Source organism: Falco cherrug, chromosome 2, assembly GCF_023634085.1.
Source record: "Falco cherrug isolate bFalChe1 chromosome 2, bFalChe1.pri, whole genome shotgun sequence".
NCBI classification, from domain to species: domain Eukaryota; kingdom Metazoa; phylum Chordata; class Aves; order Falconiformes; family Falconidae; genus Falco; species Falco cherrug.
In genome coordinates, this window is record NC_073698.1 from 90,550,276 (window position 1) to 90,563,861 (window position 13,586).

Sequence of the window (13,586 nt, forward strand, 5' to 3'; positions counted from 1 at the left end):
GGTGAGCAGTATATGAAGTGTGAAAAAATTCAATAAACATAAAAGACAAGAAGTAGTATCTTCAGAATTATTTATCTCTGAAGTAAGAATCACTGTAAGGAATAATACCTCTTCTCCCCCAGAACAGATTCCTAGAACTGGACAGTAAATTCTTTATGACAGGGGCCACACTACAAAAGCCTGACTTAGACTCTTGCCAAAAGAAATAATAATATTTTTTTTTTTTTAAAAAAAAGATGCAATATCCATAGAAAAAAAGATTGAATATTTGGGGTCTATAAACTGGAAAGTGAATGAAGAGCATCTTTGTAAAGGTAACATGGGAGGTACTATCACTGCTAAGGGAATGCTATCTGACTCATTGTGGAAAAGTGACATTAAAATACAAGGAAGTTACTTGTAAACAATACTAATGATGTCAATTATTTTAATTATATTGTTGAAACAACAAAGCAAGAGCATACATAAATGTGTGATTTAGTCTATTACTACACATATCCTCTACAGCAAATTAAATTAAGTTTGTCTTAGCTCCCTATGGTTCTGTTTTCCAGAACTACAATCAACTCTTTTTTTCCGTACAAACACCTAGCTTCACTGATGCAAATACCAAAACACCCAAATCCTACATTCAAAACTCCATCTGACTAGGTAAGAAAGCTCATCTTAATGCTTGTCAAAATGTTTTTGTTGTTAGTGTTAGGAATAAGAGTCTGATCTTTCCATCAAATAAATGCTGTAGTTGTAGTTGTGCCAAGAAAACTAGAATAAATACCTAGTTGACTGGAAATTTTCAAGTTGACAAGGCAACTTTGCCATATAGCACCATCAGAATTCATTGGAAAAACTAGGCAGCATAAGGACTTAATGCTTATTGATGTGCTTCTTCAGATGTGTGTATATTTTGATAGTCAAAATAATAATGCTCTAAAATGTTTTTCATATTAAATTGATGTCATAAGCTTTCTTAGTGCAGAAAAATAATTAGTCATCAACTGTACACGTGAGTAATCAGAGGATACAATACTTATGAAGGATCTATATGGCCAAAGAAAGTATTAAAATCCACCCTGATCTGCTTAGATTTATCAAATTACTTTGCACAGCTCAAAAGATAGCTTCTCATCAGTTAAGTTACATATATATACAGTATATTTGATATCAAACTTATCTGGAGGGTATACTGAAATATTACATTAATGTGTGCAGAGGAGCTGACATGATATACAATGGCCTAAACCTAGAAGTGGAACCCCACGGGGAATGACAAAACACACTTTTAACAAATGACCCCTGTATTAATACAGGTGATCTAGAATATTTTTGTCAGTTAAATTACTTGCAAGGACACATGTAATTAATACCATATATTGACTTTCATTACTCTTAAGAAACCTTATACTTTGGAAAAAGAATAGTTGCTTTCTATACTGATAGTCTGCTCTTTTCCGTTACCAAGCCTTACCTTAGAAAAGGTAATTTTATTTTAACAGTTCACTAATCCTAAATAAAATCACCAGGAACTAGCATGCATCTGTTCATACAAAGAGCAATTTGCATGGTACTAGTTTTGTTGCCTATCATATCTAAAATATTTGTTTGATCTTAACTTCCCAATTTAAAAACCTGTATTTAAATTAAGCTAAACACCCTAGGCACACCATGGGAATTTTACATGCTTTTGTTCTTGAAAACCATGTTCTACACATTCCAGTAGGTATGGAAAGTAGTAGGTTTACCGGTATCCAGGAAGTAATCTTGATCTTAAACCCACAAGGGCACATTTACAAACTCCCTGCATCCCTTTGACTCAAACATTATATTACATTAAAATCAACTGTTTATTAACAGAGCATGGGTAAGCAGAAAACACTTTAACATATCTCCCAAGCCACAGCTATTCAGCCTAACTTGATACCTCCTGTAATACTCAGATGATCGGGGCTTAACTTAAGAACTATGCGGTTTCAAAAGAGCAAAGCAAAATTTAGATGTAAGAAAAAAAAATGATTTATAAAAACACATTTTTCTACACATTTCTTCTCTACACATGCTGATGTGCCATGACACCTCTACCTCCAATTGACACAGAACATAGTTATACATACCACAGTTTGGTGGTTAACTTGAATCACTTCATCCCCAGCATGGATTTTCTTGCACCGATCTGCAGGTGACTGAATTTAAAATAAAAGAGATGATCAAGAATACAGTTCTTACTGGTCATCATCTCTCTTTCAGCAGTATGATTGCTAAGCTATGTAAATCAGGTTAAATTGATAATGACATTCTACTGTGAAATAAAGAATTAAAGAAATATTTAATATATCAGTCCATTGTTTGTGGAGAAAGATAATCTGTATTATTGTATACAATACAATCAAATGTTAAGAAAGGTGTGATTATTTTTTAATTAAAGTATAACCCAGTCCTAAGGATTTCTTTTAAATTTCATTCTGCTAAAAGAGTACTTTAATCTGCCTGACATCTCTCAAGCCTTAAAAGCCATCTTTGGCTGAGATTTGAACCTATCAAGACTAACGCAATTGCAATCCCTCACAAACAAATTTCATCACATTGCCTTTTTATTCTACAGTGTTTTAATATGTTGCAGAGAACTTCAGTAAATTACTGTTCTTCAAAGAGCACACAAGGAGAGACTATTAGCTTAGGTACCAGTTAGGAAGATCATGTAAGTTACATGGTAACTTAGTTTCTGGGTCATTATTAGGGTGAAAGAAGTAGAACCAGCATCAAAATCCTACAAAGATCACACTTGCAAAAGCAATTTTGTTCTTTGCTTTTGCCTCAAAAAATCCCACTTCAACAATAAAAACAAAACCAAAAAAAACCCAGAACAAAAAATCCTAACCCTCCTCAGTAAAGTGTCATCCCCCAAAAACTTTCACTTCTTCTGTATTTACAGCAGACCATCGGCTTTCTGAGGGAAATGCCTCTATGTTTAGAGGAAAATAAGTTCCTTCAGCTTTTCGTAGAGTGATAATGCTTTGATTTTTCTCTCAATACTGTGGCCACCAGCCTAGGAAGGCATTTAATCAACTTAAAGGTAGAAGGTGAGACTAACAGTTTGAAAAAACCCTGAAGTTGCTCAGTAGTAGCTTTCTGAAAAGCTGCTATGAATTTTACTAAAAGGAATGAAATTAAAATCGTTTTCATGTGAGGTAACAGATCATCTAGAGAACGTGCTTCAGGCCCACCATGTGGACTACTTGTAATAATCTGTGTACTACATCCCCACTCAAAATACACATTCCATAGCTACGCCATGACTTCCTAGCAGAACTGCATGTAATTCATGGCCTAAGTCAAGGACAGCATTTAAATGGAAACTACCCAAGAGAAACAAGAGCCTGAAAGAAGGGTTGTTCATGACTTAGTCCTAGGAAATATTTCTCAGAACATCCTAAATCAAGCTGGGCTGGTACTTTTACTTACAGAAAGAACAGCTGCCTTGACTTTTTGACGCTATTTCAGCATTAAAGGTGTTAGCTGAGTGACACAGGGAAAAATTTTAACACTGGTGATTATGTTCCACTGTTCTGTCTTCTGCCTGCCATTTCACTACTCACACTTATTCATAGCTCTAACAATCTTTATGTATACGTTATGTAATACTGCCATTTTAGCTCAGATGTAGTTATACCTAAGACTTTCAAAATGTAAATGCAAGTGAATCTTGTGTCATTATCCTTGGCCTCTACAGTACTTCATTATGATACAAAATTTCTCTTTTATTGACTTCAGCACTTGCAGCTTAGATCTTGAAAAAACAGGTGTTTTGTGCAGCAATTTCCCAAGCCAGTAAATTACAGTCTGAGGATCTTCAAATTGGAAAAATCTACTTTAAAAAAAACTCATTCTAATTATGCCTCGAACACACTGCAAGGTGACGTAAAAATGATTTATAAAGGAGTCTCAAGGCTGTGCTCTTACGAAGAGGTTGCAGCTCTTGCTCCTTCTCACTTTTTCCTCTCAAGTAAAGAATGCAGACCTTGCTGTAAAGAAATAGTATCTTTTATCATCACTGTTGTTAAAGGAAAGCAGAGGAGAATTGGTAAGCTCTTCCTTTTTTTAGATATATATGCTGACATTAAGCAAAAGATCCATTCATGAAGTCCTGCTAGGAGGAACAAAGGTGTCACATCACAGCTATATCTTCATTAGCTGGTAGTTTGGTTCAACAGGTAGCTGAACAACAGATGGAAGCACCTGCCATTGAGGCTCACATATTGATAAGATACAAGCTATTCTGAATCTGCTTAGGATTTATTCTTAAGAATAGATTTAGCATTGTCCTTTAGGCTTAATGTTTTCTTTGCCCCATTCCCCCAGTATACCCACACTGTCTTAAAGACCAGTTTAGACCCCCTGGAGCACACTTGTTGCATTCCCACCATGGAGATTTTGGTGTTATTTCTTCTGAAAGGCCTCTTTTCCCTGACATCTAAGGATAAACCACTGCACAGTAAGCAGGGACACTGGGACCACCCCCTTAAGTTACACTCCTGCTGGAGATGCACTGCGTGCTATTACTTTAGATAATACTCTTTTCTCTTGGAAAACCAAATTTAAAAATGTCCTTATTTGAAGAATATATTTGTTTTGTGAATCTAAAGAATCTTTCTGACATGTTCTAAAAGAGCTACTCAACGAGAAAGCTGTAATCTCTTGCTGGACCAAGACACCCTTTAGATTCGTTACTTCCGAACAAAAGACAGAAGATATGAACTAGAAAGCCAAGCTTGCTCTAACGCTACAGGACCACCAGAGAGAAACTCTTATAGGGCAGTGACCTGTGAGGAACCCTGCTCTCTCACAATTCAAGTTTCAGAGCTCAGCTGCTTTGAACTGCAGGGCCGATGTGTTGGGAGAGATGAGTCCTGATGCTAAACAGCAGGATCCAAATTCTAATGGGCTTTGTAGCCAGACATCAAACACCTCAAATGGCAAACAGAAAAAGCAAAACTGTGGTTACAAAATCTCCTCTGTTACATTGATGTGGCTAGCATTGCCATGCTACTGTGCTTATTAAAAAGACAAGCGTTTCTCTGTGTTCTTTCAGAAAAGCATCAGAGAAAAAGTCTGCCAAAAACTCACATGGAGGAGCAGAATTGGAAAGAAAAAGGCTACAATTTTATTCAAAGGGAAGAAAATTTGGTTTCTTACTGTTTCCTAAAAGTTAAATTGTATCACAAACAGTAAACATGTCAACATCAACAGGTAAGAGTACATCTTCACCATCATGACCTTGCTCTGGTCATGCTGCTTAGATGTTTCTCCAGCCATCTATCAGAATCATAGCGCATTTTTTTTTTTTTTTTAAAGTAAGGAGCCACCAGCTGTGTGCTTAAAAACAGGAGACACCTTACTTTCTCCTAAGTGTTACTCATTTTCACAAATGTTTTAATACACAACAGCTTTTTCCCTAGATAGCAGACTGCAGTTTCTTGGTCTGCTACAAGCACCTCCAGGGTGTTACAGCGAGTAAAAGAGTCAGTAACAACAGCAGAAAAGTCATCATGACTGAAGCTTCCTGACATGGCTTTAAATTATATTCATGAATCACAAAAGATAAGAGTTTTGAGGGAATGCATTAAGATTTTATTTTTATCTTTGCCCTTGGGAAATTAAATCCAGTATTAGTAAGAAGTGGAGATAAATGGTTGCATTTTTAATCTGAAATTCAACTGCAAACCCCATCCTCTTTCTTTTATGTATTTTCTAGATTAAGCTCAGCTATGGTTTTGTTGGTTTTGTTTAGTTTTGCTAATTTCAGTGATGATATCTGTAGCTGTAGACCTGACTCCCTAGAATTTTGATTTCAAGGTTGAAATTCCACGTTTTCCTTATTCTGAGACAGGTGGCATTCACACAAGTTCTACAACAGATATTAAGTATTGGGTATAGTCCATGGATATCCTGTCTGCAGCAGGAAAAAAAAAAAAAAAAAGAAAGAAGAAAATCTACCAGATTGTGCCTCCTGTGAAGGGATGAAAACAATATTCCTATTTTATTGAGATGTTAACAGAACCTCACTGAAGATCAGACAGCAGCTGTAAATACCATGTAGCTAGCTTGCACCTTCTGCAGTGTGACACAGTAGCAAGATAAAACAAACATTTCTGACAGCTTAGTTTTAAGAAAATGCCATCAAAATCTTTGAAAGGAATTGCTTAAACCATTATGGAACAGTTCAGTGTCATTTAGTGCTTGTTCCATGTTCATTGGAGATTACAGATAGAAGCCCTTCCCCCTAAAATTATCATTTTGCTCACTTCCTAACAGACAACCAGTTCTCTAAATAAAGTGTACAAGGAAAGGAGGTTATGTTTCAAAGGCATCTGAAAAGTAGTCTATTATCTTTTGCTTGCTGTTTAATACCTTCAGTGAGAATTAGTACACTGGTAATAAGTGTTCCTTTCTATAGGCATTACTCAGAAGTTCATGCAGATATACATGGTTATTTGTCAATGTGAAGGGATGTCCTCATTTCCATGCATTGATTTATTACAAAATAAAGCTCGATAGATGGAAAATATAAAAGCTGTTTGTCTAATACTGCAGCGAACTCCAGCATATCAGCCTATACATAACAAAGGCATTTATCTTTTATTCACAGAGCACAGTAACTCCAAGACAGCTACTTCCTATCTTGATCAACTGCAGCATTTTAGATGTCTTGCAAGAACAAATCAAAACTGATTCTCCTGGTCCTCAACTGGGAACAACTCTTTCAATTCTGAGGTAAACAAGCACAAGCATTTATGCTGTCCAACATGCTATAGGTCCTCAACAGCCAACTAGCACACTTTTGCAAGCAAAATGTAGTCTATAGCAAAGGGAAAGCATAAACCACAGATAAGGTCAAAAAGGCTTCCAGGCCTGAACATACAGTATTAACAATACTTACATTTTCTGTTGTTCCAGTAATTACATGGAGACCATCATATGTTGATTTAATGTACATACCCTAAGAAAAAGACATCATGGGAAAGAATTTTTAAAGTGTTTCACAGACCAGCACCATCCAAACATAACTTGCATATCTCTAAAAGAAAAGCCTTTCTTTCTCTTTCTTTTAATTTTCCTTTTTTTTAAGATTTGTGGACTTTTAATATATGCCATGAGGAATTTATCTCTGGATAGGAAAGTGCTTTTTCATACACTTCAAGAACAACAGCCCAAATGATTCTGGCCCTAATTAGCAATAGCAAACTAAAACTTTTACTACAGTCATCTCCATAAATACTCCCGGTTATTATAGTCCACTCCTTCAACTACAAAATATAAACACCTGATTACAAAAACATCCAGATTTACAAATTGCCTTAGGCTGATCAATACTTCAATTTTGCTTTGGAAGCTACAGAAGACTTTAAAAGATCTGGAGTTTCTGACAGACAATTCTGCAAACGTAACTTTCAAACTGATAACCAAAGCTGTGAAATATGCCTGCAAAATGGCTCTAAGACTTTCACTTTCTGATAGCCTCACTCATCTCAGTGAACAGTTCAGCTATAAAACTCAATGATGAGAACTTAAACATCAACTTTGTTAGCTATCCCACTTTCTTTTAAAAATATGGAAAATGAGGGATAGCATACAAACAGACGGAAGTTTCTGCATGGATAGTCTGAGACAGCATCTCAAATCTGGTTTTTCATCAAATCATAATTCGAATATTTTAACAGCATCCACTATGACAATGAAAGGAGGAAAAAGGAGAGATGATTGGCATACACTGAGCATTCAACAACTTCAGAGGAATCTCCTTTCCCCCAACCAGTTCACAGAAAGCAGATAAATATTGAGCGCTTGATTAAACATCCTTTCCATAACCTACTACTTCTTTTAACCACAGTCCCACAAAGAAGTCTGTTCCTGATTGAGGAACAGAGTGCATTCATTGATGATTAACTGTGGTGAAGAGGCAAAGAAGACATATCATGCTGGACTAATCTTATTTGGGACCAGAACTCACAGACATTTTGGTATGGGAACAAGGAATTACCCCCCACTTAACAAAGTGGAGGATATCCCCAGCAAAAAAAAGGTACTGCATGAGTTTCTTAGGTGAGTGGGCTCAAAACTAAACTCCTGTTTTTCTCTGCACAGCACATAGCAGTAATGGCATTAAATCCAGTTGTCATGTTGGGTTGCCACAGCTAGAAGAGAATAAAGCATGAACCTGTTCGCTGCTACATAGATAGAAGCCCCTAGCATCATCCTTCAACTTCCAGCTCCTCTATGCACCTTCAGCACTGTTTCCAGTAATGGATCCATGCATGTAGTTTCCTGCTTAACTCAGTTATCTCAAATATAGAATGGCAATTTCTTATACATTTATCCTCACAACACCCCTGTGAGGTAGGGAAACACTAATAGACACAATTTACAGACAGGGTAATGAGCCACACAAGAGGCTGAGATATGTTGGTATCTGTTATTTGGTACTCATACCTACCCTCAAACCACCAAAATTCAAAGCCTAAATCCCTCTCAGGATCCGGATCTACGTGGCTTGACCATATATCCTGCAACATGGCAAAAGCTGAAATCATGGTGACTTCATGGTGACAGGAACTGTGAGTCAGGTCCCCACACGGAGCAATTTCTGAAGAACGTCATGTCTGTTTTTATTGACAGCAAGTTACTGCTTTCAACTTAAAACATCAGGGTGAAAGCCAAGGATAAAATCTCACACTTAATAGTTACATAGTGTTCAGTTTCATGCAAAGCATTATTTTGAAGGATAGTAAGGTTATCCCAGTATGCTATCATGGCAAAGTGCAATTCACATCCCATCTAACCTTTTCTACAAATCTAAAAGACTTTGAAAACACAGAAGAGGAGAAAGAACTTTTGTAGAATTTTCTTTAAAGGCTAAGATCAAGATTTTGCACAAATTATTAAAGAGAGGGAAGAGGGAAGCTGTAAAAAAAACCCCCAGATTATATTTATTCCATATGTGCAAAATTAATAAATGTTACACTAGTACCATGACATGTTAATTTTGAAAAAAGCCAACATCATTCTGTTTAAATGTTTAAAGCAGCTTTTAAATGGGGAGACGTAACACTTCACAACAGAAAGATGAGCTACCCCTTCACCCACATTCCTACACTCCTTGTATTAAGTGTACAATATATGGGAAACGGTACAGAGAAGAGAATGTTTCTGGCTTATGTTGTTTGGTCTGGAATGGAAATAAGAATATCATAGACGTAAATTTATAAGTTTTCCCTTCTCTGCCTCCTTGTGGCTGCACAATATCAACAGTACTTTTAGCAACCAAGAAAACGAGGGAGATCAGTGTGTGTGCTGTCTATTTGTACTGAAACAAATTGGCAGATACACATCTTAGGTATCCAAAGATAATACCATTGTCACTATGAATTTACAAGAACAAGTTAGGTTAAATAAAAGAAAAGATAATCCAGTTAATATGACTAAAATAACCATAAGGTAACCACCCTAGTAATCAAGAGCAAAGTATGCCTAAATTAAAGATTAATTCACGCGCCATTACATCAGATTGTCCTGATCAGTTATGGGTAGAAGTCTAATTTAAAACTAATCATTACATTTTATCTTGATGTGAACTATTATTTGGTTAAGGGTTAGAAAAGAGACCTTGTGCCATTTTTTCCTATATTTCTTTTTTAAAAAAAAAAAGAACGACAACAGAATTTGATATACTTTTAACATGTTGTATATAAAGCTGGATGGAAAAGAAGATACTAATTCTATTTTATCACACACAACTGAATTTATACTCTTTCACTGTGATACCAATGGAATCCCCCAAAGCTGTATGTGTCTCTTAACTCCAAACAGTTCTCAAAACCCTGTTCATAATCTTTTCCCAGCTCCTCCTGTATGTCAAACCAAGTAACTCAAGAGAAATATTAGGAACAGTAGTACACTGGGACTCCTGGAAAATACTTTCTAGCCAGAGAGTCAGCAGTGCACCTTTAATAAACTGCAACACCGTACTATACCTACGACTTGTATTTTAGGGGTGATTTTTTACATGACAGGCTCATTTTGTGTTTGCTTCAGCAGGCAAAGAGGAACCCAGAACAATCAGTCTCATGTTCTGGTGAATTCACCTCTGTGTTTCTGAATCTAGCAAGCTAGGTGAATAGCTGCAACTTGAAATCATAGCACAGTACCCGAACTGTGTAGGATTCAAATGATAGTATGAACAAGGAAAAGGATTTGACGTTAAAGATCAACCCTTGCCACAGTTGTCTGATACTCTGTTCTATATTTAAAATAACGATAAAATAGAAATGGTTGAATTTTTGAAGAAAAACTTCCCATAGAAAACTTGGTTACCTGCTTTTTTGCCTAACACAAGGCATAGAATATTCTGCTTTGCTGAATACACTCACTGTTTTCAGTCAAGCAGTAATATTTTTAAAAGTCTGTTTCCAGCAGAAGATATTACCTAAAGTAGTCAGTTTTGTCTCTTTCTAGAACATCAGTAGTGTAAAAACACACAAAATTAAATTCTGCTTACTGATACAGATGAAACAACTGCCAAGTCCTCAAAATAAAATTAAAAAAATGATTACACATGGGAGCATGCTGGTGATTGCAAAGCTTACCACATTAAAGCATTTCAGGACTTTAAAAATAATTTTCTACTCTGACAACTCCCTTTTCACCCTTACTTCACAGCCACTGCAGGCCGCTTCTTCCCACAGCAACACCCACTGGAGAACACATGTATGCAGCCAGTCACATAACCACGCCTGGGTACCAGGGACAGAGGGAAAAGAAAAAAAAAGAGCAATACTAAAACCGACCCGTAACACTGCTTTACCCAGTACGCAAGAGTTTCCCCACATTACACCCTAACAACATTTTTCTGCTTGCCAGGTTATTTAGTCTCTTTTTCTGATAGGTGTTAGCTAGTTTTAATATCTTAAGATACTGTGAATTCTGCAACGCCTTTACCTGTTCCTTCTGTATTAAGGTATTAGTCTGACAGTTTACATTTACCTCTGACTGATACTTACATTTCCACAAGAAAAGATCAAACATAATGAAGGAACTATTTGTGCTGATTAAAACATCCCAATAGTGCTCCAACTTGTTTTAAGTTGTAAAAAAACTCCAACCATTTTTTCAATTCCATCATATATTTACCATATGAATTTAAGGAAACAGCATTGTTTTCCAAACTTTTAATTTCCTTCTCTTCTCCTTTCCTTTTTCTCTCCCTGATGTACTTTAGCGTCTTAGATAATAAATTTGAGACATGTTAGATATTCTGTTTATGCTAGGTGAAAAAAATCTTCCGAGTTTGCAGGCATCCTTGTCCTTTTCCTTTGCTTGAAGTCTTTCCATCTTTATAGAAGATTTTACTTAATGATTGGTAAATCCAGCACAAACTGTCATGTGGGTCAAGAATATAGAAGAAAGCTGACAATAATCCATTTTTCCATCTCCATCATTGCACAAATCCTGGAAGAAGGTCCAGAAGTTATCAAGCTTTATATTCATCCGAGTGCTCCTGATGTGCAGAGGATAGTCACAACTATAAGCTCCACCATCAATTCTTGAACTGACACACTTAGCACTCAATAGGGCGGTACTGACATGCATTCACTGAATCTTAATTGAAAGATATCAGTTTTAAAAAATAAACAAACAAAACCCCCAAGAACCCAAAAGCAAAGCTTTCATATAAAGCACCAAGATCAACCTGACAAAGATGATCTGTTAGTAAGATTAGCACTGTAACAAACTGAAAGGTATGATATTCAACCTTCCGGCTCAGATATATCATCCTCAGTGCCTGCTCTGGAGAGCTCACAATCTAGAGGAGACAGAACAATACAGAGCTAACAGAATATTGGCATACAGGCAAAGATGAAAGGGGGTCGAAAAAAAAAGGACGGAATCAAAATATCGTTGTATCCTTCTAAGGCTTATATACTGCACAGTTGGTGTTTTCCATTTTAAAAAAATGCATATAATTATTTTTATGACAATGACATAGTAGTCCTCATTCAGCATCAAGACCTTGTTCAGCTGGTTCATAAACACATTAAAAGAAAAAGCCCTGCCTCAAGAGCTTCCAGTTTAAACAGACAAGACAGAGGGTGTAAAACAGAGGCACAGAGGGGAAAGATATTCTCTATCCCATCAGCTACCCAGTAGGAACAAAACCCATGAAACACATTCTTATTTACAAAAATAACACTTAACGTTTTTTGGTCACTGGGGGTTAACACCACCCTACAAAAAGACTTAAATGAGGAAAATAACAGTCACAAGACAGGAAGGAAAAGAAATAAAAGTTCAAATAAAAATGGACAGAACTCCAAAAAAGGTGATCGAGATAAAGGGTAATAAGATTTCTTCATTACAGTAGAAGATAAGACTTCAAAAGATTGACTGCAGTGAGCTGGTGGAAGAGTTAAAATTACAGAAGAAAGAGAGGGAGGATAGAATCCATGAAGGCTGAAATCCTGGCAGATCAGTCTGAAATGGATTCAGAGATCAAAAAGCAAGCCAGTGGAGGAAGGAAAAACAAACAGCAGACTAAAACAAAGAATGGGGGCAATATTTACTCATCCCAATGTTTGCGTTTTTTCTCATATTGGAACTGTGATTCTCCAAAAAAAATGGAATATTATTTTAACGTATAATTGTATAATTGCTCTAAATACCTTGGCATACCAAACTTATCAAAAGCAAACCAAATCCAAACTCAACAACCACCAACCCACAAACCAAAATATTCTCCCTAACTACACCATCCAACCAACTTCAAAAACTTGCTTGTACACAGGTCCAGAGTACAGCAGTAGTCCTTATTATTTAAGAAAACTTGGGTAGAAGTTGCAAAAGCTATTTCATTAGGCAAAAAAAAAAAAAAAGTTAATTGTATTTTGATCACCTTCTACTACCTCCAAGGACTGTGGGAAGAGATATTATTAGTGATATAAAGTGATACAGCTGTAATTGTTATCAGTGTTGGTTTTCTCCGTGCAGTGAATGTTGGATATTTGAGTGACCAAAAAATCAATGGTCAGCTCCTGAACAACACACACAGGATGGCTGCACCAAGCCTTTACAAGCACCTGATTAAGCATGCAGGGTTCTTGCAATAAAATTCAATAAGCTACTTCTCAGCAGTGCTATAGAGCCCTTGAATAACTTAGAGAATAGCTTTATAACCCAGAAATAATATGAAGCATATTCCAGAATTTGACAGGTTTTGTGCATAAGCCCACGCAAACTTCTTGGTTGAGTTGATCTTAGCAATTTAAATCCCTTCAGACTTCAGGATCCTAGAACAATCTGAACCATTTTCAGAGGCTGGTATAAACGGCAAGAATTTCTCACTCATATCTCCCTGTTCACTAAACTCTTTGCATACATCAGTCAGCCTTACAAAATACTTCACTGTTGGCCCAGCTGCATGGGAAACCAAACTAGCATGAGAAATCAAACTATTTTCAGGCTTTAAAATAGACAAGGCTAAAATGTCCTATTCCTTTCCATATATACAATTTATTTTTTAAAAAAATCACTTTCTTATCCTG

At 36.3% G+C, this 13,586-nt stretch overlaps 1 protein-coding gene across 5 annotated transcripts in view; it reads right to left on the reverse strand.

Moving 5' to 3' along the window:
* The window catches only part of CNKSR2 (connector enhancer of kinase suppressor of Ras 2), a 220,769-nt gene that overhangs the window by 117,408 nt on the left and 89,775 nt on the right, over positions 1 to 13,586 (reverse strand). For all 5 annotated transcript variants that reach the window (XM_055703082.1, XM_055703081.1, XM_055703079.1 and 2 more), the window contains exons 7-8: positions 6,932 to 6,991; positions 2,109 to 2,177 (exon numbers count right to left, since the gene is read on the reverse strand). In XM_055703082.1, the coding sequence (XP_055559057.1) occupies positions 2,109 to 2,177; positions 6,932 to 6,991 (129 nt within the window). The remainder of the gene's footprint in view (positions 1 to 2,108; positions 2,178 to 6,931; positions 6,992 to 13,586) is intronic.